Below are 23,110 nucleotides of genomic sequence, written 5' to 3' on the forward strand. Positions count from 1 at the left end.
ACGGGATGTGAATCCACTAATCCATATCAGGAATAGCGCCAGCGGGCATGCCGAGCGAGTCGAGTCTTCGACCCTTGAGTCTGGCTGTCTTCTTATGAGCCATCATGAGAAGACACAGAACAATGGCATCGATGGGTCAGAATCTACATTGTAGATTTGCAGCTTGATGAGGATACCCCCGATGGTGGAATGACGAACTTGATCTGTATCATTTTAGAGTCAGAAGGAATGATACTACGTCTATGTTCTGATGACCATTGTCCATTTTTCCAATCAATCGACCGTTTTGCTCAATATCTGGGATTCATAAGGGCTGAGGGACTTCCATACTGCACGGCACCCTTCAAATCCCGTTATGTAGCCGGCTATACTGTCCAGGGCGTTTAGGGACATGATCTGTGGAAACATCCTGTTGGCGGCAAGTTTCCCTGTTCTGTGTTCATACGTTATCGCCTGCGAGACACTCGATGAGCTTCCTTGAATGAAGCATATGAATGAAATAATGCGAGTAGTACGATGTACTTTCACGACGAAAGAAGGGGTTCTTGTTGCCGAGTTCTATGCTTGCATCCCTTCCATGCCAGGCGCTGGATATGTTCGAGGAGGTCACAGACATCAACATTAAGATGGCTTACATTTACGGCAGTAAACTGCAGTCTCGAGCCACTGTGATGATATTCCTCAAGGAACTTCCCTTCGGATCGACGGCCGAGCATACAACTGTGGTGCACCGCGACACTGCTCACGCCCTCGCAAACGGCGTAGCCCTGACAGAAAATTACCCAAAAAGGAAATAATTGCAGCGGCTGGTACAATCGACTCTATGAATTCTCCTGGGAGTCGTATGAGCATGGTTTGTGGCTCTAATCGACGGGTGGCGAGGGATCAAGCGCGTGTCGTGGGACCTCCAGGCCGTGTGGATGTAGCGTAGTCTAGGGTTTTGGAGCCCTGAAAGCAGCGGAAAGCTGGTATCATAGGTTTTGCCTGAGAGTTACCCGTAACGTCTCGCACATCCCAAGCCGCTGTCTCGAATCCCCGTCGAGCAAAACATCTTCCGCTTGCTCCGGGCCGTTATTCCCGGGCGGTGCCGGGGGGCTGTGGACGAGGAGTTGGGACGAGGTTTGTCAGGGTTTCCCAATCGGGCAAAGGCGGCAATCAACGTGTTTTTTGCTCCTCGTCTGGGCCAATCAGCAGAGCGCAGCCTCCGCGAATTAAGCCCGCCCGCCTCTTGGGATTTCTTCTTCGCCCTCTAGATTCAATTCTGCTTCTCTATTTACTCTCCCGGACGTTGTTTGGCCTCGTTGTCCCTCCGCCGCACCCTGGACTTGGCTTCGGTTTTCCGCGATTCCTACGTATTCCTCCGCGTGATTGTCGCCTCTCCACGCTCCGAAGCTCCTAGCAAGTCGCAAATACGCGTGTCAATCTTGTGGCCCCCTAGTCCCTCCCGAGCAAATCGTCGGTGTTTCAATAACTTGATCGCGAAACTCGCGCGAAACCGTCGAACTGCGAATTCGATTGTGATTGCGTGCCTGCGTCGAGGCTGGTCCTGCTCTTATACTTCGTTTACTCCGCGCCGTGACTCCTCTCTCTCGCCCGAAGACACCCTCGACGCGTCTCGAACACGGTTCGTTTGAATGCTTGCTTCCGGATTGTTGAATAGGGTGGGTGTTGTCTCGGGATCTCGATTTTTCTTTTGTGGCGTCGTGGGCTGCTGCCTGCGGACGTCGAAACTATATCCTTCGCGGGCAGAGTGATTGACTTGGCGCATGCAAAGGTGTCGTGTGCGTGTACACTGTGGCTTCGATGGTGGAACCAGGGGTAGAGGATCATGGTAAGCAACAAGCACCGCAGGTGTCCGTCGGGCATTCCCGGGCTGACCTGGCGCAAAGGTGCTATATAAACGCAAGCCGGTCCAGTTCCTCCCTCGACCGCCAATTGAAGATGATAATTCGGCGGTACGTCAATGTTTTTGCTTTCCTCTGTGGAACGACGGGGCTTATACTGGGTGCAGGTCTGGGTCATTCCGGAGACCAACGAGGTGTTCACGAGTTACGAGGCGTACTTGAACCGCAGAGACTTTTACCAGCAGCGTCGATTCATCTGTGAGATAACTGGTCATTCCGGCCTCACTTTTTACGAGGCCCTACAGAGTGAAGTACGGAATATTATACCCAAGCATTTCTCGCGGGTCCCTCGCTAACCTCGAGCCAAGATGCAAGAATCTCGCGAAATTGACAGTGCATTTCCGGATGCACTGAAGGAACCGATCCTGCGTAGAGTACAGTTCTCAACAGTGTCCCGGATTGATCATCTTGGTACGCCCATGCGTCCAGTGTTCTGGTTTAGATCCCCGCTAACTTTTATGTTCCTCAGTGGATGAGATTTACGAAGTGCGTTGCACTATTCATGTAGCATCGATGATGAGCATGTTTTATTAACCTTTGGCAGGACTTCAAGCAAGACTTCTACCCCGGAGAACGCGTCACGACTGTCTTGGACGACAGCACGCGTCTGCATGGCATCATCCGAGACAAGATGAATTTCCCCCGCCAATTTCATCCCGATGGAAGCGTTCGGTCAGAGGCCTTCGCAAGGTACCTTGTCCGATTAATCGACCGCCCCAACGAAGAGGCCTTGCTGGACCAGGACCATATCACTCGGGACCGTAGGACATTCTCGAAGCAGATGCTTCGAGCGTTCATCAAGAACAATGTCACTAGGGAATCCTGGAACGGGGCCCCTTGGATTGTGAAGCCAAGCGTGGCCGAAGAGTATAAGATCGACACCGAAGTACCTAAACATTTACAGTACGGAGCACGCGTCGCTGAGAAGAAGGCGATGAAAAAGGCAGACTCGGAGGGTCACTTCGGATTCTTTTCGTCGCAAAAGCTGCCGGAGCTGAAGCCCGCCTCCGGAAAGGCGCAAAAGACGGAATTGACACCGCAGGAGCTCGCCAGGAACAAAGCCGAGCAGTTCCTGGAGTACCAGCGATCTTTGAACGGCAACCCCTCTTTCAACCTCTCGAAGCAGTCCTCTCAGTCGCGCTCGGCCAAGGATGGCGAGGGCAGCCACAAGGCCCCTCAGCTTACGGAGCTCGTGGTCAAGGCCGAACCATCGGTGCCCCAGATCAAGTATCCGATTGAAGATTTGGAGGTTACATACGAGCCAGATCGGAAGTCGCGTCCGCCGCTGAAGCTCGAATTGGAGGACAAATTGACCTACGTCAATGATCCGGAGATGCTGCAGCATGAGATCCGGCCGGAATCCGTGGGTCTTTTCCTCGAGACATGGAACACTCTCAGCGTGTACTGCGAGGTGTTTCAGCTAGACTCGTTCACATTCGATGACTTTGTCCAAGCGGTCAGATTCTCCTCGGATGAAGTCGACTGCGAATTGCTGGTCGAGGTGCATTGCGCCGTGTTGAAGAAGCTAGTTAACGCCGAGGATGACGACAATGGAGCGATCCAGGTTTCTCTGCCCGACCTTCCCACGGAGGACTCAGACGAAGAATCAGAAGAAAAAGAACAAACGCCGGAGCCGGAGCCTGTCTTCACCCGGATGACCACGCGAAGCAGCCTCGCCAAAGCCAAGGCCGCCAGCCTCCAGGCGCAACAGGCCGCCGCCAATGCCGCCGAGTCCAAGACGCATCGCGCGGCGGAGCTGTTCCAGAACTACGATTGGATCGACCGCCTGCGCAAACGGGATTTCCGCAATGGCGGGTGGGAGACAATTCTCGCCGGCTTGTTGCACCAACTGTCCATGCGTCCAAGGATGGAGAAGGCCTGCGTCGAGATTCTGAGTCAGTTAGTCCCGGCAGAGGATGAGCATCCAAGTCAAGAAACCGTCCGCGCGCGATACGCGAAGCTCGACGTTAACCTTCGGATCAAGGCTCTGCAGATTATCTGCATGCTCAGTCTGGAGACGAAAGCAATCAAGAATTATATGGAAGAATGTAGCAATCAGATGACGGAATATCGCAAGGAAAAGATCGAGTGCCAGCGGGCGCGGAAAGCAGCGTAAGTGTATAATCTATTCGCCAATATCATTCATCTGCTGATCTTCGTCCAGGTTTGAGGAACTGCGGAAACTGCAGGTGGAAAAGAAGGCCCTCCAGCCGCGGGAGCCTGAAAAGGAGGACAAGTCCGCGACGAAGGACTCTAAGGATCAGTCAACGACCCCCTCGGCTGATGGCGTTGCGGAATCCGTCGGCCATGCCAATTCCGAGATGGAGATGGAGGACGGAGACACAGATTCAATGGAGACAGATGAAGAAAATCCTCGCGGCCCTTCGCTCCGTGGTGGCATTGACCGTGTTCTGGAGCGGAAGCGACGACAGGAAGCCGATCGACAACGCCGAGAAGAGCTGGCCAAACAGCCCAAGGGTACCAAGCAGTACCAGCGGATACTTAAAAAGATCGAAGACAAGCGGGCAGAGATCGCGCAGCTGGAGGAGGATATTGCCACGCTGGATAACGACCTACGTGAAGCCGACTGTGCGCGGACGAGGTGTCTGGGCAAGGACCGGTTCTGCAACCGCTACTGGTGGTTCGAGCGGAACGGCATGCCGTACGAGGGCCTGCCGGACAGCTCTACGGCTGGAGCAGGGTATGCCAATGGCCGATTATGGGTCCAAGGGCCGCACGATATGGAACGGGACGGCTTGCTGGAGCTTCCTGATGATCTCAAGAAGCTGTACATCAAACAACACAAGATCAGTCCAGCCGACCGCCGAAAGGCGGAAGAAGGACCCACCAGCCTCCCGAACGCGCACCACTGGGGTTACTATGACGATCCAGAATCGCTAGACGCGTTGATTGAATGGCTGGACCAGCGCGGCGAGCGGGAGAGCAAGCTCAAGAAGGAGCTTCAGGTACAGCGCGACCAGATCGTGAAGTACATGACGAAGCGGGCGGAGTACCTGGCGGAGGCGGCCGAGCGGGCCGAGTCGGAGGAGCCGCCGGCCAGGCGCATGACGACGCGCACCAAGACGTACGTCGTCGACAGCGAAAAGCATCGCTGTCTGCGGTGGAGGAACACCACGGCGCTGCGGAAGAACAACCACTTGCACGTCGACCCTCCCCGGCCGACGAAGCGCGCCCGCCGGGCACACGATGAGTCCAAGGACTCGCGGCCGAGCGCCCGACAGACCAAGGGCGCGACGCGGCAGAGCGCCCGGTAGGTACCATTCCCTTGAACGTATTCTTTATCCGAAATCGCATCGCTGTCACGTTGGTGATGCATTTCTTTCTGTTACAGTTACATATTCTTGGACCTGTATGTGCATAGAGGCCCGCTTCAGACACGGGCCAAAGGAGTTTATTGCATACGGTAACTAGAGGTTGGAGTGGGAGTTGGAGGCATGTTTATTTTGATTGTCCAGGTATATGGATCTAGCCAATATCTGTCATATTCTGAATCAAATAATAATCGATTACCACGGCTGAACGTGTCAAATCAATTTCAGACTGACGCTTCTAAACTTCTGAAGTGATGGATGGCTGGCTGGCGTCCGGCGATGATTGTGACAATTAACCACGTGCTCAACTGCCTGGGCAAGATTCGCCAGTCACGTGAATCTCGATATTGTTACTAGATTCGGACTAGCGGTCCGATCGATCTGGTCACGTGGAAATATGTGAAACAAGCAGCCAATGAGAGCGAGAAGCCTCCATCCAATCGGCTTCGGCTGCAGTTCGGACGTTGGGCGAATCACGGGTTTCGCCGCTTCGGATCGCCGAGACTTTCCGCTCCTCCAAGTTTACATCACCGAGGCTTGGGGAGAATGGATAAGCCGACATTCTTAGAGATTCTTCCGAACTACCTAGTTATTCATATTTTTTAGAGTTTATTTATCTTCGATACTTCCGTTGGTCGTTCTCGAAGAGGCTTCGGCGAGCTTTCTCCGCAAGTCGCGCACTGCGCTTCGAAAATCTCCAACTTTCCCCATAGCCGAACCAGCTTTTCCTCCGGTACGATTGCCGATACTTTGTACGGAACTGTCGCACGTGCGCGTTCGGTTCTCTGTCAACGACGGCGAGCCTTCTTTGACCATGTACTGTTGTTTTCGATAACCCGAGCTTGTCGTCTACGGTCCCCGAGGGGTGTGAATAAGTACCAGATTCAAAAGTGGACGGAGGAGTGGAGAAGGATATCCGGTCTCCGCACAGAAGCGAAAGGGTCATGATCATGGAGGAGGCGAGACACAGCGGCGCATTGCCGTCGTCGTCGGCGGCCTCGACTATGGAGAGGGCGCATCGCCCTCCGCCGACGCAAGCGGAAACGCAGGATACTGCCATGTCGGAGGAAACGAAGGATAGAATCAACAAACAAAGTTTTGAGTATGTTGTTCGAAGCGGATTTGCCGGCGGCATTGCCGGGTGTGCGGTACGGTTATCTTTTTGAAAACAAAAATAGGGAGCGAGAGTATGATCTGACGAATGCCGCGGGGTAGGCAAAAACCATCGTCGCGCCTCTGGATCGCGTCAAGATTCTCTTCCAGGCATCGAACCCCGAGTTCGCTAAGTATTCCGGGAGTTGGTCTGGGTTTGCTCTGGCTCTGCAAGACATCAAGCGGCGCGAAGGCGTCCGAGGCTTGTTTAAGGGTCACTCGGCGACACTGATACGAATATTTCCCTACGCTGCCGTCAAGTTCCTCGCCTACGAGCAAATCCGGGCGGTGGTCATTCCATCGCCAGACAAGGAGACGCCATTCCGACGACTGATCTCGGGAAGTCTCGCTGGTGTCACATCCGTCTTCTGCACCTACCCACTGGAGGTGATCCGGGTGCGGCTGGCATTCGAGACGAAGCATGGGATGCGCTCGTCATTCTCCAAGATCTGCCGGCAGATCTACTACGAGGGGTCATCCTCGTCATCATCATCATCATCAATATCATCATCCTCCTTGGGCAGCGCCTCCCGGTCGTTGGGGCCAGGACTCGCCAATTTCTACCGCGGTTTTCAACCGACCGTTGTCGGCATGATCCCTTACGCAGGCATGTCATTCCTAACGCACGATACCATCGGTGACATCCTCCGGCACCCGCGACTAGCGCCGTACACAACGATTCCAAACTCGGACGTCGTCGGTCCGCGCGGCGGCGCTGCCACTCCAGGCACCGGCGGCAACCGTCCACGGCCCCGCCGCCGCCACCAGCTCACCGCCGCCGCCGAGCTATTCTCCGGCGCCGTTGCGGGCGTCATTTCGCAGACGTCGGCGTACCCGTTCGAAGTCATCCGCAGGCGGATGCAGGTGGGCGGCGTGGTGGGCGACGGCCGACGGCTGCGCATGGTCGAAACCGCACGGAAGATCTGGCTCGAAAGGGGGTTCCGTGGCTTCTTTGTCGGGTTGACGATTGGGTATATCAAGATCGTGCCCATGGTGGCGACGGGGTTCTTTGTGTATGAGCGTATGAAATGGTATTTGGGTATATAGACTTTTCTTTGGTGATATCCACGAATTTATTTACATTCATAATCATTGTGCATGCATGTGTAGCATTTCGTCGGGATCAGGCTCACAGCTGGTCCGTCAACAAAGTGGCGATCAAGATCCGAGTCTGATCGGTGCAGTTCAGTCCGGCTGGCTTATCGATAAGTATTATCATCACGTGACAATATGATCCTGATTCGCTGATCAATTCCATCTCGCAAAAATGTTGTCGAGAACCAGACAGCCGTCGTGAATCACGCACAATGTCGACGCGCAAGCGATTGGATCCGTTTGACGTTGAACAATCCGGCAGCGATGCTGAGAGTGACGATGGATACGACTCTGAGGCCGCGGAGGAAAGCAAGGGCCGAGCGGTGAAACGGAGAAAGACGGAGGAGAGCGACGAAGAGTTCGAGAGTGAAGGAGGGGAAGAAACCGGGGATGACAACGTTGATCAACAAAGCCATGATGAAGGGGATGAAGAAGGGTCGGACAACCATGACGGACAAAACGGTACACAGTCACAAGAAGAAAACTCCGGCGATGAATCAACAACGAAGAAAAAAACAACAGTAACCAGGCCCCTGGACAAAGTCAAAGCCAAACCCTCCAAAGAGAACAAAACCGGCGTCATCTACCTCTCCTCCCTCCCACCATACCTGAAACCTTTTGCGCTGAAAAAGATGCTGGAGCAGCGCGGCTTCGGCCCCATCACGCGAGTCTTTCTCACCCCCGCCGTAACCGGGAAACGGAGCAGCAACCGCCGCAAGATGTACACGGATGGCTGGGTGGAATTCGCGTCGAAAAAGACGGCAAAGATTTGTGCGGAGACGCTCAATGCCAACATCGTCGGCGGGAAGAAGAGCGGATGGTACCACGATGACGTGTGGAATATGAAGTACCTAAAGGGGTTTAAGTGGTCGGATCTGATGGAGCAGGTGCAGCGGGAGCGGTCGGAGAGAGAGGCGAAGCGCAGGATTGAGGATGCGCGGGCGAGGAAGCAGGATAAGGTGTTTTTGCAGGGTGTGGAGAAAGGGAAGATCATTGAGGGGATCAAGAAGAAGAAGGAAGAGAAAGAGAGGAGGAAGAGGGGCGAGTCGTCCACGGGGATGGATGACGATGGTGGTGGTGGTAGTGGTGGTGAAGAGATGATTGAGAAGCCGAGGAGAGTGTTCAAGCAGAATCAGGTCCGGCATCATGGTCAGAAGGATCTGGATGACCTGGGGGAGGATACGAAGAGGGTGTTGGGCAAGATTTTTTGATGGTTTCTGATTCATTGCATGATACCATGTTAGATTTGTCATTCTATTATAATGCTCATGAACCTTCCATTCCATTCGGCCGTAGAGATTATTCGTTCTTATCCTCCACGTTCAATTCATCAAACTCATCAAGCAACTCATCCATACTAATCTTAGGCGCATCGTCATCACTGTCGTCATCCTCATCCATCGCGTCCCCGCCATGCTCTTCGATGCCTTCCATCTTGTCCACGCGACCCTTCGGACCGCTGCGGGCCTTGTACAGTGCAATCGAGCTCCGCATCTCCTTGTCCTCCTCAATATCCCGCAGGAACAGCTCATAGTCCGTCTCCATGCGGTCCGGATCCTGTTGACGCACTGACTCATCCTCCTCCATCGCCATGCGCTTGAGCTTCCAGTTGCGGTTCTTTGACTTCTTCTTGCGCGGGTAATGCTTGCGCACGAGGATGACGTCCGGGATCGTCGACCCGTACCGGCTGCTGGCCTCAATGGCCTCGAAGTTCGAGTCATTGAAGTTGGAGCCCGTCAGGTGGTACCCGAGCGCCGAGTCGCCGACGTGAAGCACCCCGCCGAGATGCGTGCGCGTGAAGTAGGTAGTATCGTTGACGCCGAGATCAGACGCTCGCGCGACCGTGACCTCCGCCAGGTGGAAGCGGCCGTTGGACTGGCCGACAGGCTCGATGTCCATGACGATGAATTCCGTCAATTGCTGCACGTCGGCCAAATTCTTGAAGGGCGATTGCCAGTACACGGGCGACGTGACATCTGCAGTCTGCAGGGTGTTGGGATCAATCAGGGTAATCGACGTGCCGATCCGGTAGCACAGGGTCAGTGGCGAGATGTTGCCCAGCTGTCGTGCCAGTTTCATCGGCAGAGCCACCAGGTCGTCCTTGCAAATTGGAATCAATTCCACAGAGTACGTGAACTTGTACGATTTCTCCGAGGTGTGCACATCCATGGAAATGAGCTCCTTTGCCTTCTTGACCTTGATCGGTGCAACTGAGCCCAAAAAGTCCACCATCTTCTCGGCGTGATTTCTCTGCGAGAATAAAAAGTCCAGCCCATCCTTAGTTTCTTTGATATTGATGGTATCCTGGTGTGCCCGGTGCTTCAGAATCACCTGCTCGAGCCAGAGGAAGGTCCTCTTGTGTGGGACCTTTTGGCGCACCTGGACCGAGGCTCGCCAAGTGTTGGGCGTATATGACTTGGCGCAGTCCGGACATTGTTGTGTAGCAACTATATATTCCACTTCGAAGGACTGTTGTAGAATCGTCCCTTGGAACGCCTCTTGCTGTACCGTGATCTTGACTTTGATCCGTCGCGAGTGCGGCTCGGTCCAGAGAAAGTTAGCGTCAATTATCCGAACCCTGTTCAGGCCTCTTAATCTCTTAAGGCAAATCGCAAGTAGTTCTCGCGATTCCGGCGCCGCTGTCACCCAGGTGCTTGGAGGCTGGAGCCATCGTTCGCAGTCTTTGCAGGTGTGTAGCGTCGCTTCTCGTTGGATTCCTTGCGAGATGTCGACTGTTAACTTGATGCAGTCCTGGCACAGTGCCCCAGCTGCACTTGTCCCATCGATTGGAGCGCCGCAATTGTAGCAAAGTATTCTGTAAAAGAGCGGGAGATCAGCTTCAAAAGTTACTTTCAACCGTTGCCGCTCCGCTTACGTTGCTTGGGGCTGTGGCTGCGCTTGAAGCTCCGATATTGGGACCGGAGCATCCAGGTCCAGGTCCATCGACATTTTCGAATGCTGCCTCTATTGCTGCCAAAGAAAGCCAAAGAGAAAAATTATGATATGAGAAAAAAAATCAAGAATGAGATCGCAGATTCTTAATCCGATGGATTTTTTTCGCTCCCCTCATCCATGATTTTTAATCCACGATAAGGTTGTGCCTATCAATGCTTATCGGGCTTGGCATGTTTGCACTGTTTGATTAGATGAGAAATATCTTCCGCTTGTACCCAAACGGAGTACTGCAAGTGAGACCGCAATCATGGCTGCCACAGCTCTTCTCCGTCGAGGCATTTGTGTTGCCTGTCGCTGTGACGGTGCTCAGTTTTTTGCGCTTTCTGGGATCTCATTTTCTCGGTCCGTTCAACCACCGCGACGGCAATTCTCGATTCAATCGCGTCGATTCGACAGTGGCAATTCTTCAGCACCCACGCCTCAAGACGAAGCAGAAGAGAAATACGGGGGATCTTCGTCCTCATCAGAATCGATTCCATGGTATCTGCAAGTTCAGCCGCCGACGCTCGGCACCAAATCTGTCCAACAGCGCCAGGAGTTACCACCAGTCCCAGACAATAGCCCGGCGATGCTGAAGGACCTGTTGCAATTCCTATCAATTGATGCAGGTTTGGACGACCTGACTCTACTGGATTTGAGGGGTCGCGATCCTCCCCCGGCTCTCGGGACTAATGTCATTATGATCATTGGAACCGCCCGAAGTTTGAAGCATCTGAACGTCTCGGCGGATCGGTGCTGTCGATGGCTACGTTCGACATACAAACTTCGGCCTCATGCCGACGGGCTGTTGGGACGAAACGAACTAAAGATTAAACTCCGACGAAAAGCTCGGCGCGCACAGGCCAAGAGCAGATTGGGACTCGAGGCCGATACGACGGATGACGGTATCACGACGGGTTGGATATGCGTGAATGCTGGGGTCGTGGAGGATCCTCAGGGCAGGAAGCAGCAGCCCGTCAAGGATGAAGCCTTTGAAGGGTTTGGCGTTTCTGCCGGAGGCACCAGAATTGTGGTGCAGATGTTCACGGAGGAGAGACGAGCGGAAATTAACCTGGAGGAGCTCTGGGGCTCCAAGCGAGACAATGCAGAGCCAATCAACGACGCCAAAGAATCGTCACCTCAAGATACGAGTGCGATTGATACGCCGGAGAATCGAGCCCCGAGTCGGTCAATGTCCCCCGACCGCAGCATAACGTCTCCCTAAATTAAAAGGCTTGTGATCGTTGCGGCCTACAGCAAAATTGCTTGAGAAACGTGCGATTACGATCTGTACAGCCGGATATTCGTTGCACATCTCGCGATAATGATCGCAATCTGACCTTGGGAGACGAAACATGTCGATGATTGACAACCATAGTTGTCTATCATGGGCTGTGATTAGGAAAAACATGAAAACTGCTGTTTCCACTCATACCTGAGCACAGGAGCGCGAGATGTCAATCTGCAATCTCAGGTCCGTTAGCGGAGGCACCTGTGCTCGACTCAATCAAGACATCCCGGCAGGCCGCGGAGTGTCTATTCGAATGCAGGATAATGTACCTACCCATACCTTGTACCGTACCAAAGGAAGCGAGCTCGCCCCGAATTGGGAGTGGGTCCGGTAATTTACGGTATCAAACTCACGTGATGGACAATACCCTAAATGCGATGTTAAGGGCGAAGGACTGACTTTCACAAACGAACGGTGCTAACATCTTATGAATAATGGAATTTCTAAGGGGAACAACAACATCAGCAAGCAATTGACGGGTAAAATTGTAGGACCGCATTGAATTCGTCTGCCAGGTACCGACAGGAACTTGAACTCAACTTCAGAGAAGAAGCCACGCTTCTGATCCTGAGAGAGACGATAGGAACGCGCCTCTTATGATTGGATGAAGCTCACAATGTTGTTGGCGGGCACCGTAGTTGGGGTGATTCTGAAGGAACAGGGAATTCGAGGCCTTAACGTGGACAGGAGCCTACCTAAGTGCCTGATACAAGAGGCCAGTCAAACCCTGACCGCGTGGCTGCCGTCGTGATAAATGGCAATCCCTTTGGAGAAGTGCAACGACTCGATCAGTCTTCGACTCAACATACTACTACCCTCAAGGGACTATGCCTAGTAAGCACTACTGTAAGATTGCACCGTGAAGCCTCCGAAGTGTACTGGCAGTCTGTAATCGAGTTCTCAACAAGAACAAGATGGGTACAGTACTACAAAGTACTCCGTACTCAGCTTAGAAATTTAGATAACTGCTGTTTTCACACTGTCAGTGACATTGAACTCATTGGACGTTGATCACGCCATGATTAGAGGCACAGAGAGTCGCGACAAAAGACGAGGTCAGAAGACCGAATATCGATCCTGTGATCCCTGTTGACAACAGGAGAATCTCTGAGAACCATTTCACAAGCAAGCTACTCAAAATGTTTCCCTCAAAGTACCAAGGAGTTAGCCAATTTGGGCGTGTGATCTCAGGTACAGGTTCACCACACCAGGCAAAAGAACCCAGCTCGTAAAAAGTTTTTGACGCTCAGAGTTGGCCAGAGCGGCCTCAATACGACATACTCGTACAAAGGGCTACATTACATGGTGGACACTATATTACAACAGCCGCGCAATCAGAATCTTTTGTTCAAAATAGATGATACGAGGAGAAATTCTTTCCCAGTATTGGCGACAACGCACTCCAAAGGAAGACACTGAAAGCGACCACATGGACATCCTGGTTTCTTCTGCACGATCAGAACCCGGCTTGCACTGTAAATCCTTTGGACTGCTCTGGCTAGTTTCCTTCAGCGATCGGTCCGATCTGACTAAAGTGAAATCGACTTCTGAACTTGTAGGGTTCGTACTGTTAACCCAGACCCTATTCGTCAACGACTGACAATGAGGTACTCAGGAATCAAACGTACAATCCAGCGCTGACAAAGTGGAGTCGGACCAGAGATTCGATTGAGGACGTGCGGAGAAATTTTCCCTGTAGAAATCGAACGTATGCATCCCGTACCATAATGGCAAAAAGCAAAACGAGGCAAAGATTCGTCGACAAGCAGAGCGGACGATGTACCCTCTCTTTTCACGACGCGAACGCCGCGGAAGTGAAGTGATTGCTGAGTCCGTACATGGGAAGAATGACCCGGGGAGATTTCGACTGGGAATATTCAGAGGGCGTGATCAGGCAGAACCTGAGAACATTCGAGTGTGGAACTGTCAATGAGGAATGTGTTGTTGAGATTTTATTCTTCACAACTACTCCGTAACCATGTATTGGGTTCTAAATTTCAGTCTCTCATGCCACAGCAATCAGACATGCTTGACAGCCTTGCAATGACTTTGTAATTCCCACTCCCAGAGTAATAATGCGGAGTACAGTGTTGCATCATTTCTCGCCCGGATCTGCAGGAGAAACCTACTCGAAGCGAAGACAGTGTACTGGAAGATATCATAATATAGGCTGAAGACTTCTTGAAATCCCTGCCTGCTATTATGGGTTCATGGCGTCCCATAACGGTTGATGGATGTTGGACCAATTTCTTACGTTTTCCAGCATCCGTTCAATCAAAACGCCAGTATTGTACAAATTCCTGAAATGAAAACTGATCCTTTACGATAGGACCGCGAGCTTCATGCCGCTCTGGTGTATCACTTGGATGGGAGGCCGTATTTGGCGGAAGCATTGAAGAAGAGATCAAATGCAAGACTGGAATACTTTACTCATTCGGTGAATCCCGTCGTCGACGATGGAGCCCTTGCATGAGAGGACGAAAAGTGCGCGAAAGACATGTACCTGCATAAGCCATGTATCTCGTTCTGAGTGCCCGGGCACACCCCTATATATTAGTACGCCATTCCTAATCTAGTATTTGATCTTATCGCTCTAAACCATATATAGAAAGACTCGACATGATCTCCGCATTACTCTTGGGTCCCGAATCACCTCGGCTCGTTGTCCCAACTCCAACTTGGCCCGAGATGATGCTGGACTCGCGGCCAGAGTTGCCATCATGGAGTACCTGTCGAGTGTGCAAAATGAAATTGACGACCTGAAGCCCTCGTTGTTTGGTATGATACAATTGCACACTACCCTGGGCGAGACCTCAGCCCAACTGACACATGATGTTCGACAGAGCTCCTCGCGGAGCAGCAGCTCTCCGCCCTTCTTCCTCCTTCGCTGCGGTACCTCCTGGCCGTTGCGACGCACCGGTACCCGCGCTATCTACTCCGGGCGCTGAACAATTTCGATGAGCTGTACGCGTTGCTATCGCTGATCGTTGAGCGGTACTATTTACGCACGTTTGGCGGGTCATTCACGGAGAACTTTTACTCGCTCAAGCGCGAGCGGGTGCTGCGGACCAAGAATGGCGAAGTTCCCCGCGCACAACTGGGCGCCGCAGCCCCCGTGCGCGAGACGCTGCGTTTGCGAAACCGCGATATCTGGGCAAATCTTGCTGTGTTGGTAGGGTTGCCGTATCTGAAGCGGAAGCTCGATGAAGGCTACGATATCCACGTCGCGCCGCAGGCTTCGTTACTTGCAGGCGGCGGTGGTGGTCCAAGGTATCAGCCGCGCGACAGCGTTCTCCCCCCGAACGCGACGATCAAGCAGCGGATCATGTTCTACTACAAATGGTTCCTAAGGAACGTATATCCGTCGGTGAATGCCGCGTACTACTTCGCCATTCTGGCGTTCAACTTGGCGTATCTGTTCGACAGCACCAAGTACTCGTCGCCTTTCCTGTGGCTGATCGGGACGCGGATCCGGAGGCTCAGCCCGGAGGACCACCGCGCCATCGCGAAGGCCACGCAGGCACGGCCCGCCCGCGATGCACGACAGTCGCGACCGGGCTCAGGCCTGCTGGGCCTTCTGAGCCCGGTGAACATCTACCCGCAGCTGCTCTCGTCGCTGCGGTTCGTGCTGCCGGTGTCCATTTTCGCGCTCAAGTTCCTCGAATGGTGGCATGCAAGTGACTTTTCACGGAAACTGGCGCTCAAGGCGACGGAGTCGCTGGATCTGCCCGCTCCGGTGGTAACAGGCATGAGAGACCCATCGGTTGGAAAGCAAGAACAGGCAGAACAACAAGATTCTTCCATCTCTTCTTCTTCCTCTCCCCAATTGAAGCCAGCGCTGAAACGCCCCTCCTCCCGCCGGCAACCACCCATCTCCTCCACGTCCCTCCTGCCTATCTTCACCGTCCCTCCGCCTCCACGCACGTCCTCCTCCGATCCTGCCCCCTGCCCGATCTGCCTGCAGCCGCTCAACAACCCCACCGCCTGCCAGACCGGCTACGTTTTTTGCTACAGCTGCGTCTTCCGCTGGATCAACGGGGAGCACGAGCGACAGATTGCGTTCATGAGCGGCGAGGACGGCGGCGCAGAGTGGGAAGACGATCATCTGGATGGCGGTGATGCCGATTCCCCTGGATCACCCGAGTCCGCTGGGCGCGAGAAAGATGGAAGGAAGACCAGGAGCCGAGAAGGAAAATGGGAGAGTGGGAAGGGACGGTGTCCAGTGACTGGACGACGGGTTTTGGGCGGCACGGATTGCTTACGACGAGTTTTGATTTGAGCAAGCTCTCAATTTTACGGGATATACCATTTAGCACTCATGTATTATTGTTTGCCTAATGTCGTCATATGCCGAGGATATCCAGCAAGGAACTTGGAATCAGAACATTTCGGAGTGTGAGCTCCTCTTTTTTTTTTTTTTTGTTCTTTCTTTGAATACTTTAATCAAATCTCATACGGCTTCGCACCCTTCCCGAAGATCAACGACGGGCGCTCCCTGGCAATCTTGAGGATCGTCTCGCCAAACAGGGAATTCGCCCAGGCGAACCACGGCCGCGTATAATCCTCAATGTTGTTGACATCGATGGACTCGTGGACGAGGCCCAGCAGGCTCGAATTACGGACCAGCTCCAGACAGGTCATGATTTCGTGATCGTCGGAGCTGGTGATTGCCTGGACGAGGAGGGACATGGGCCATGCATTTTGCAGACCGACTACGTAGTTAATCAGTGGAAAGATTTCTTCGGAGAATTGACGGAAGAGATAGATGAAACATACCGTGTGGTCCACCAATGCCATGGAAATCAGACCCGGTGAGGTAGTACGGGTTACCCGCGCGCTCGGTTATCATCTTCCGGGTGTTTCTGTAGACCGGGTCATGGGCATCAACGAAGCCGATGTACGGCAGCGACAGCAGCGAGGGGATGTTGGCGTCGTCCATGAAGAGGGTTGATCCGTAGCCGTCGACCTCGAAGGCGAAGACCTTGCCGTACCTGGGGTGGTGGACGACGCCATGTTCCAGGACGGCACGGCGCAGGGCGTCCGCGCGGCGGTCAAGCTCGTCCGAGAGCTTCTTGTTGCCGGCCTTGGCGAGCAACTTGGCCGTCTTGCTTAGCTGCACCGCCATCATGGCATTCGGCGGGATGAAGAAGCCGAAGATGGTGGCGTCGTCGCTGGGCCGGAACGCGCTGCGGATCAAGCCTGTGCCCCCATTGAGCGGGTTACCAATGCCGTCAAGGTTGAGGGTCTCGGTGCCTCGGTCGGTCTGCCGCCGGAAGGTGTACTCGTTGCCGACGAAATCGCCGTGCCTGTTGAACGTCGGCAGCGCCTGCTCGTCAAGGACGCGCAGCAGCGTGCGCAGCGCCTTGTACCAGCGGTCCGTGACGAACTCGGTCGACCCCGTCGCTTCGTGGAACCGATTGCCCAAGGCGAGGAACGCGGCCAGTGAGTCGAGCTCGTATTTGCATTCGAAGACGAGGTTCGGATCGTAAGGCGGAGTCACGACGTCGTCCTGCCCATTCGACGACGGGTCCAGTCCACTCGGCGGCGGTGGCTGGAACGCGTTGCAGTACGGGAACTGGATCACGTATTCAGCCTGTGTGTTGATCGCCCCCAAGATCAGCTGGTACAGCTTCTTGTCCTTGCGGGCGAGCGCCTGGTACGGCGCCAGCTGGTTCGTCGAGTCGCGCAGCCATTCCGCCGTGATGTCGCCCGTCACCACGAATGTCTGCGCGCCTTGCCATGCCCCCGTATCGTCGCGGTTGTTGTTCGTGTCCCCGTCAGTACCATTGACGTGCCACGCGATGGTGGTGTCGAGGGTGTTTGGCAAAGCATTGCGGAAGAGCTGTGCCAGATCTTTGTCCTCGATCCGTTCGCTGACCTCGTCGACCACTTTGTCCACAGCGGATGAGACGAACTTGCGGCACTCGGGCACCGGCCGCTGGAAAGGGAGGTTCAGCGGACCTCCACTGTACGGAGGACTACGTTCGGGTCAGCAAAGAGAGGATATTACTGCGTCCAGTGTGAGAGGGACTCTTACTGAGGCACCTGCGAGTAGTCGAGATAATCGGGACAGACTTGGCTCAGCGATTCTGGGTCATCGTTCGAGCGTTGGGCTGCAGCGGGCACGACTGCAAACAACAGCACCCGTGCGAAAATCGAGAACCAGGAGGCAGTCATCGGATTCATGGCGAGTTGCAGTGAGCATCAGAGAAGCGCTTGGGGGGAAGCAGACAACATTCCACAGCGTATAGTACCCCTGGCATCTTGTCCGGGCCGCTTTGCATCGACTCGAGCCGGCAGGTGGAGAGCAATATAGACTAGCCTATGCAGCCGTCATTATTGACTCGTTGGTTTAGAGCTGCTTCTCCTGACTTGGGTCTGATCAGCTCGGACACGATGTTATTCTTGGTGCACCGCGGTCAGGTACGAGTAACCTACTGTAACTCCATCCCATAGGCAGTTGTTCAGAGCCAATCGGAACACTCCATTTCACAACTACCAGCAGTGTATATCCGAATAACTCGTTTTATACCCAGAAAGGTACCGCAACAACATTGTTCCGTGACTACGATATTTGCAGCCTGGGCATTCAGGCATCAACTGATGTAACCATCCCCGCATCTCCGCATCTTCTCCGTACCTAATCCCGGTAGCAAACAAGTAACATCGGAGCGTGATCCGGTCCATCATGCCTCTCATCGGGGCGCACAGTGGTCGATTCTGGAGATCCGAATGGCCGGGGTCGAGCATCAAGGCCTGCGGAGGAACAAAGCAGTGTGCAGTGAGATGAAGAATTGGGCCTTTGTCCACCCGCTGGTCAACGCAGGAATGAGATCGATTGCTGAAGAGGCGATTCGATTTTACCTTGGGACGGGCGGATTGGATTGACTGACGGTAACCAGGGAATGGAAGCGACGGATACCCAGGGTGAGAAGTTAGAACAGAGAAGTACTACTCGTAGGTATCGTCCGAAAAGATAACTACGTCGCTGCACTCCAACAATTCTTGATCTTACTCATACACCAGTTATACCATACCTTAAAGATGTAGGCCTAATGTCTAGGGTTGTGCTAATTCACTGACATGTGGGAGTTCCAGCCTGGTTACTGCAGGCTGTTGCCGCTGCTCCGCTCATAACCAAGCATCGCGAGACCAGCTCGGATCGAGTATCACAAGAGATCTATGTCTTTTTAGAAAAGAAAGACATGATATTTCCCTGGCCGCCCTTCTTCCCTTTGGGTGCATTTCCGCTGGTGAAAGGCTTCTTCTTCGGTGGAGGCGCAGGCTCCTCTTCCGAGAAGGATTCCCAAACGGGCTCCTCGACGGTGACTAACTGGGTCAGCCTTTGCGTTGGATAGACGAAACATTGCAGCGGGTGATTACCTAGATAGCCCTCCTCGTCTTTCATCATCATCTTCTTCATGACCTTGCGCTTTCCTCGCCGACGGCCATTCTCGACGACGACGTGCTCCTTTGGTTCCTGGGGTTCGGGCTTGCCAGCAGGCTCTGGGTCTTTGCTCGGAGCTTCACTGGGCACGTCTGTGGGTGCATCGGGCATGTCCTCATCTGATCAAGTCAGAATCAGAAAAACGGCTGAATTGGACGTCTTGGGCATACCGTCGTCCTCCATCATCTTTCGAAGTTTCTCTTCTCTCTCCTGCCGGGTCTCTCTGGGCTCGCTGGTCTTGGGCTTGCCTGTATCAGGGAACAAATCCTCTCCCTCGTCGTCGGGATCATCGTCATCGAACATTGCTGCTTCCGGACAGATTGGTTAGATTGGACACAGAGTCAAAGGGGGGTGAGTTAAGACGTACGTTCTTCGGGCGCACTGGCTTTGGCCTAGTTTTCGACAATTAGCATTTAACACCAACGGGATTTCTGGGCATACATACCGACTCAGACTCCGACGGTGCCGCTGAGTCTTCAGTCTTAGGTTTGGCCTTGGCTTTGGCAAAGGACGAGAATATATCCCCCTTTCGTTTTTGAGCGGGTTGTTTTACCGACGACTCGCTCTCGCTTTCGGTCTTGGGCTGCGATTTTTCCTTTTTAATCGATGGCTTCGCTGCAATTGCAGGCCTCGAGGCTGCACCGGGAGCAGCAGTTGGCGGCGGCGGCGGAGGAGGCCGCGCGCCTTTTTGCCGCTACGTTGATTGGGTATCAGCTGCAATTCTTCTGGTAAAGGTATTGCAGGACATACTTTGGCGTTCTGGTTCTGGATCATGCCCCAAACTTTTCCCAGCTCTAGCGGGTCCTCATGGCCGTACGATGCTGTAATTTCCCTTCCCACATCCAAGAGAACATTCAGGTCTTGCAGCTTTGTCGGCTGCAAGCTGTAGATATGGATAACGGAGATAGACTCGAATGTAGCTTTGGCATCTGCAGCAGACGATCAGATTGCATCCACGCTTCCTATTATCGCCAATGTACCTTCTAGGTCTTCCTCCCTAGCGAGCACATACGAGACGGCCCGCACCGGTCGTTCGGTCTCATCGGGCTGGGGCAGGGAACTCATATACGGACTGCTCTGCATGACGGTGTCATCTCCATCTGTCCGCGCCGGCGGCTCAGGTGGTCGTCGAATGCCGCTGATCAGGTAGGTTGCATTTACGCTGTTTGGCTTCTTTGCGTTCTCCGTGCGATGGAAATCATACAGCATCCTATCCACAACTCAGCATGGCAGACGATGGCTCGATTGGCGCCGATCGACGTACTGTTTGGCGAGATGGCTATGAATCCGAAGGGCTCGACTGAGCAGGCGATACGTAACCTAGTGCGCGTCAGAAAGGCCGTGTGCATCCTCGGGTGAGATTTCGTACCGTTTTGCCCTCGTTGAGGACATTTTCGGCCAAGTATCTTCTATAATCCACGCCCATGATGCCGATGGCTATGCTGATTGTCTATGAAGCCCCGTTCTAGTTCATGTGGTTAATAGTACTATGGTCGATGGGGAACGCGTACAAAAATTAGCGACGCGTCCGCCTTGGCGCATTTCTTCGTTTTGGATGACGCTTCGCGATTTTGGACTTTATATTCCTCCGCTCCCTCGATCAATCCTTGCACAGGCCAGGGCTCCGGCCCTAATCCTATCCCTTCCCAATGGATTTCTCCTTCGACATTCCCGATTCCACAGACTGGCTTAACACCCCGCTGTCCAAAGTCGCGCCGCTCGAGTCCGCCCTCCGCTGCCAAGTCTGCAAGGATTTCTTTGACAACCCCGTTATTACGTCCTGCTCGCACACGTTCTGCTCGTTATGCATCCGGCGCTGTTTGAGCTCCGAGGGAAAATGCCCAACTTGCCGTGGCTCGGATCAGGAGGTGCGGTTACGACGTAACTGGGCGGTACAGGAACTGGTCGATACTTTCAAAGATGCTCGCGCGGATATTCTCGCCTTAGCGAGGGCCCAAAAGCCAGTGGCCGGCTTGGGGGATGCGCGGCAATCCGATGATGCCACTGGAGAGCCAGCTGCGAAACGTCGCCGGGTAGACGATCCCTCGGACCAGTCCACGTCTCTCTCGGTACAACGAGAACCTCAAACGACGGCGCCTCACAGCCGCGGTCCGGACAGCAGTGCCGCCCCGGCTGTCGAGGCCGTCGAGAGCAGTAGTCCTGGCCACGCCGGTAGCGATGATGTGCACCGAGCGAGCCCGTCAAGGGCACATCCAAGTGTCAATCCCAGTTCCGAGCCCTCGGACGACATTGTAGCATGCCCAATCTGCAACCGAAAAATGAAGAACGAGGCCGTGTTTGGCCATCTCGACTCATGCCCAGGACCGTCGAGTCCCCCGACAGAGAGTTCCACACCTACGCCTTCCACACCCACGCCTGCGCCTCTAAGACGTGGACGACCCCCAAAGTACAGCCAGTATGCTTGCCCACGATAATCACGGAGACAATGGCGATGCTAATACGCAATGCAGACTCACGCCATTCGGACCCAGACAATCCACTTCCAGTGACAACAACAACAAACCCCCGGAACGCCTTCCGGCGCTCAACTACGCGCTGCTCAAAGACACGGCTCTCCGGAAAAAGCTCCGCGAGCTAGGTATCCCTGATTGGGGCCCGAGACAGCTCCTTCAGCGTCGTCACACAGAGTGGATGAACCTTTGGAATGCGAACTGCGATGCGCGAGTGCCCAAGAGCCACGCGGAGCTGCTGCGGGACCTGGACATGTGGGAGCGCTCGCAGGGCGGGTTAGCGACGAACAGCGGCGCAAGTGCCTCGGGCGGAGGGTCGTCGATCATGGCAAAGGACTTTAACGCCAAAGCTTGGTCGGCTAGCCATGGTGATGCGTTTAAGGATCTCATTGCAAAGGCAAGGCAGGGGAAAGACTCCGTGAAAGGGTCGTCGACTGAGACGACCAAGGCGGCGACGACGACTCAGACGACCGCGGCGTCGGCACCTTTGCAGACCGCGGCCCCGTCTCCAATGCAGACAACCACGCCGCCGGCGTCGGTACAGACGACCACTGCGGCGCCTATGCAGGCCGCTACCCCGGTGCCGGGACAGACGGCTTCGCCGCCAGTGCCGATGCAGACGACCATGCCGCCGGCTCCAACGCAGAACGCGACCCCAGCTCCGACGAAGACGACCACGCCACCGGCGCCGATGTACACGGCTATGCCGCCGGGGCCAATGCACGCCGGCATGCAACCGGCACCGATGTGCAGTACCATGCCCCCAGCCCCGATGCCGATGACCATGCCACTGGCGCCACCGATGCAGTCCAGATCTCCGGCACCGATGCACACGACCACGCCGCCGTGGCCAATGCCGATAGCTAGGCCATCGGAGCCTATGCAACCGACTCCGACGGCGGCCCCAATGCAGACAGCGACCCCTGCTCCTGCTCCGATGCAGAACGCCACACCCCCGGCACCAATGGACTCGCTCATGCCACCATCACCGGCACAACCGACCAAGACTCCAGTGCCAATGCAGACGGAGACGGCCGCGCCACCGGCGCCGACGCAGACTACCACGGCAGCGCCAGTGCAGGCCCCAGCCGCGGTTCCAATGCAGACGACCACACCATCGGCTTCCACGCCCACGACCACGACCGCGACCGCGACCCCGGCGCCAGTACAGACAACGGCACCAGCGCAAACAACAGAGACGGCCGCCCGCACCAGTCACGATCAAACTCCGGAAACAGCGCCGACAAAATCGCCAGAGCCTGGCTCCGTCAGCAAATGAGCGCTCTCCATCACCGGATGAAAGGCCGGCGTCTGTTTTTTGCCCACCCGTGGCAGAGAGCGCGAGCGTCAAGAACAAGAACGTCAAGAAGAAAGAAAAGAAAGATGAACCCGCATCCTTTGCCAATTGATATATTGTTTCTTACCACTAACGCTTTGTATTCGCATTTGCATGGTGTCTCTGTGTATGTGTGTGTCTTTGTGCA

At 54.4% G+C, this 23,110-nt stretch overlaps 9 protein-coding genes across 9 annotated transcripts; 6 read left to right on the forward strand and 3 right to left on the reverse strand.

The window, feature by feature from the left end:
- Positions 1 to 1,828: 1,828 nt before the first annotated feature.
- VTN31DRAFT_6590 (uncharacterized protein) lies at positions 1,829 to 5,179 on the forward strand (the record flags this gene model as incomplete). The annotated part of the gene is made up of 7 exons (XM_069407217.1): positions 1,829 to 1,831; positions 1,890 to 1,955; positions 2,012 to 2,155; positions 2,213 to 2,315; positions 2,374 to 2,390; positions 2,449 to 4,016; positions 4,069 to 5,179. 7 exons carry the CDS (start codon positions 1,829 to 1,831, stop codon positions 5,177 to 5,179), a joined length of 3,012 nt encoding a protein of 1,003 aa, XP_069258765.1.
- A 1,007-nt stretch (positions 5,180 to 6,186) lies between these two features.
- VTN31DRAFT_6591 (uncharacterized protein) lies at positions 6,187 to 7,435 on the forward strand (the record flags this gene model as incomplete). The annotated part of the gene is made up of 2 exons (XM_069407218.1): positions 6,187 to 6,384; positions 6,452 to 7,435. 2 exons carry the CDS (start codon positions 6,187 to 6,189, stop codon positions 7,433 to 7,435), a joined length of 1,182 nt encoding a protein of 393 aa, XP_069258766.1.
- A 260-nt stretch (positions 7,436 to 7,695) lies between these two features.
- On the forward strand, positions 7,696 to 8,694 carry VTN31DRAFT_6592 (uncharacterized protein; the record flags this gene model as incomplete). Its single annotated transcript, XM_069407219.1, has 1 exon — positions 7,696 to 8,694. The coding sequence occupies one exon, from the start codon at positions 7,696 to 7,698 to the stop codon at positions 8,692 to 8,694; it is 999 nt and encodes a 332-aa protein (XP_069258767.1).
- Positions 8,695 to 8,782: 88 nt separating this feature from the next.
- On the reverse strand, positions 8,783 to 10,432 carry VTN31DRAFT_6593 (uncharacterized protein; the record flags this gene model as incomplete). Its single annotated transcript, XM_069407220.1, has 2 exons — positions 8,783 to 10,298; positions 10,359 to 10,432. 2 exons carry the CDS (start codon positions 10,430 to 10,432, stop codon positions 8,783 to 8,785), a joined length of 1,590 nt encoding a protein of 529 aa, XP_069258768.1.
- A 253-nt stretch (positions 10,433 to 10,685) lies between these two features.
- VTN31DRAFT_6594 (uncharacterized protein) lies at positions 10,686 to 11,642 on the forward strand (the record flags this gene model as incomplete). The annotated part of the gene is made up of 1 exon (XM_069407221.1): positions 10,686 to 11,642. One exon carries the CDS (start codon positions 10,686 to 10,688, stop codon positions 11,640 to 11,642), a length of 957 nt encoding a protein of 318 aa, XP_069258769.1.
- A 2,786-nt stretch (positions 11,643 to 14,428) lies between these two features.
- On the forward strand, positions 14,429 to 15,987 carry VTN31DRAFT_6595 (uncharacterized protein; the record flags this gene model as incomplete). Its single annotated transcript, XM_069407222.1, has 2 exons — positions 14,429 to 14,486; positions 14,552 to 15,987. 2 exons carry the CDS (start codon positions 14,429 to 14,431, stop codon positions 15,985 to 15,987), a joined length of 1,494 nt encoding a protein of 497 aa, XP_069258770.1.
- A 164-nt stretch (positions 15,988 to 16,151) lies between these two features.
- Positions 16,152 to 17,885, reverse strand: VTN31DRAFT_6596 (uncharacterized protein; the record flags this gene model as incomplete). Its single annotated transcript, XM_069407223.1, has 3 exons — positions 16,152 to 16,420; positions 16,485 to 17,686; positions 17,746 to 17,885. 3 exons carry the CDS (start codon positions 17,883 to 17,885, stop codon positions 16,152 to 16,154), a joined length of 1,611 nt encoding a protein of 536 aa, XP_069258771.1.
- Positions 17,886 to 18,888: 1,003 nt separating this feature from the next.
- VTN31DRAFT_6597 (uncharacterized protein) lies at positions 18,889 to 20,581 on the reverse strand (the record flags this gene model as incomplete). Its single annotated transcript, XM_069407224.1, has 9 exons — positions 18,889 to 19,037; positions 19,092 to 19,274; positions 19,326 to 19,460; positions 19,523 to 19,547; positions 19,601 to 19,849; positions 19,906 to 20,084; positions 20,136 to 20,365; positions 20,420 to 20,475; positions 20,525 to 20,581. 9 exons carry the CDS (start codon positions 20,579 to 20,581, stop codon positions 18,889 to 18,891), a joined length of 1,263 nt encoding a protein of 420 aa, XP_069258772.1.
- A 223-nt stretch (positions 20,582 to 20,804) lies between these two features.
- VTN31DRAFT_6598 (uncharacterized protein) lies at positions 20,805 to 22,905 on the forward strand (the record flags this gene model as incomplete). The annotated part of the gene is made up of 2 exons (XM_069407225.1): positions 20,805 to 21,571; positions 21,627 to 22,905. The coding sequence occupies 2 exons, from the start codon at positions 20,805 to 20,807 to the stop codon at positions 22,903 to 22,905; spliced, it is 2,046 nt and encodes a 681-aa protein (XP_069258773.1).
- Between the last annotated feature and the right edge of the window lie 205 nt (positions 22,906 to 23,110).

Source organism: Thermomyces dupontii (genome assembly GCF_041956625.1).
Source record: "Thermomyces dupontii strain NRRL 2155 unplaced genomic scaffold VTN31scaffold_7, whole genome shotgun sequence".
Taxonomy (NCBI): domain Eukaryota; kingdom Fungi; phylum Ascomycota; class Eurotiomycetes; order Eurotiales; family Trichocomaceae; genus Thermomyces; species Thermomyces dupontii.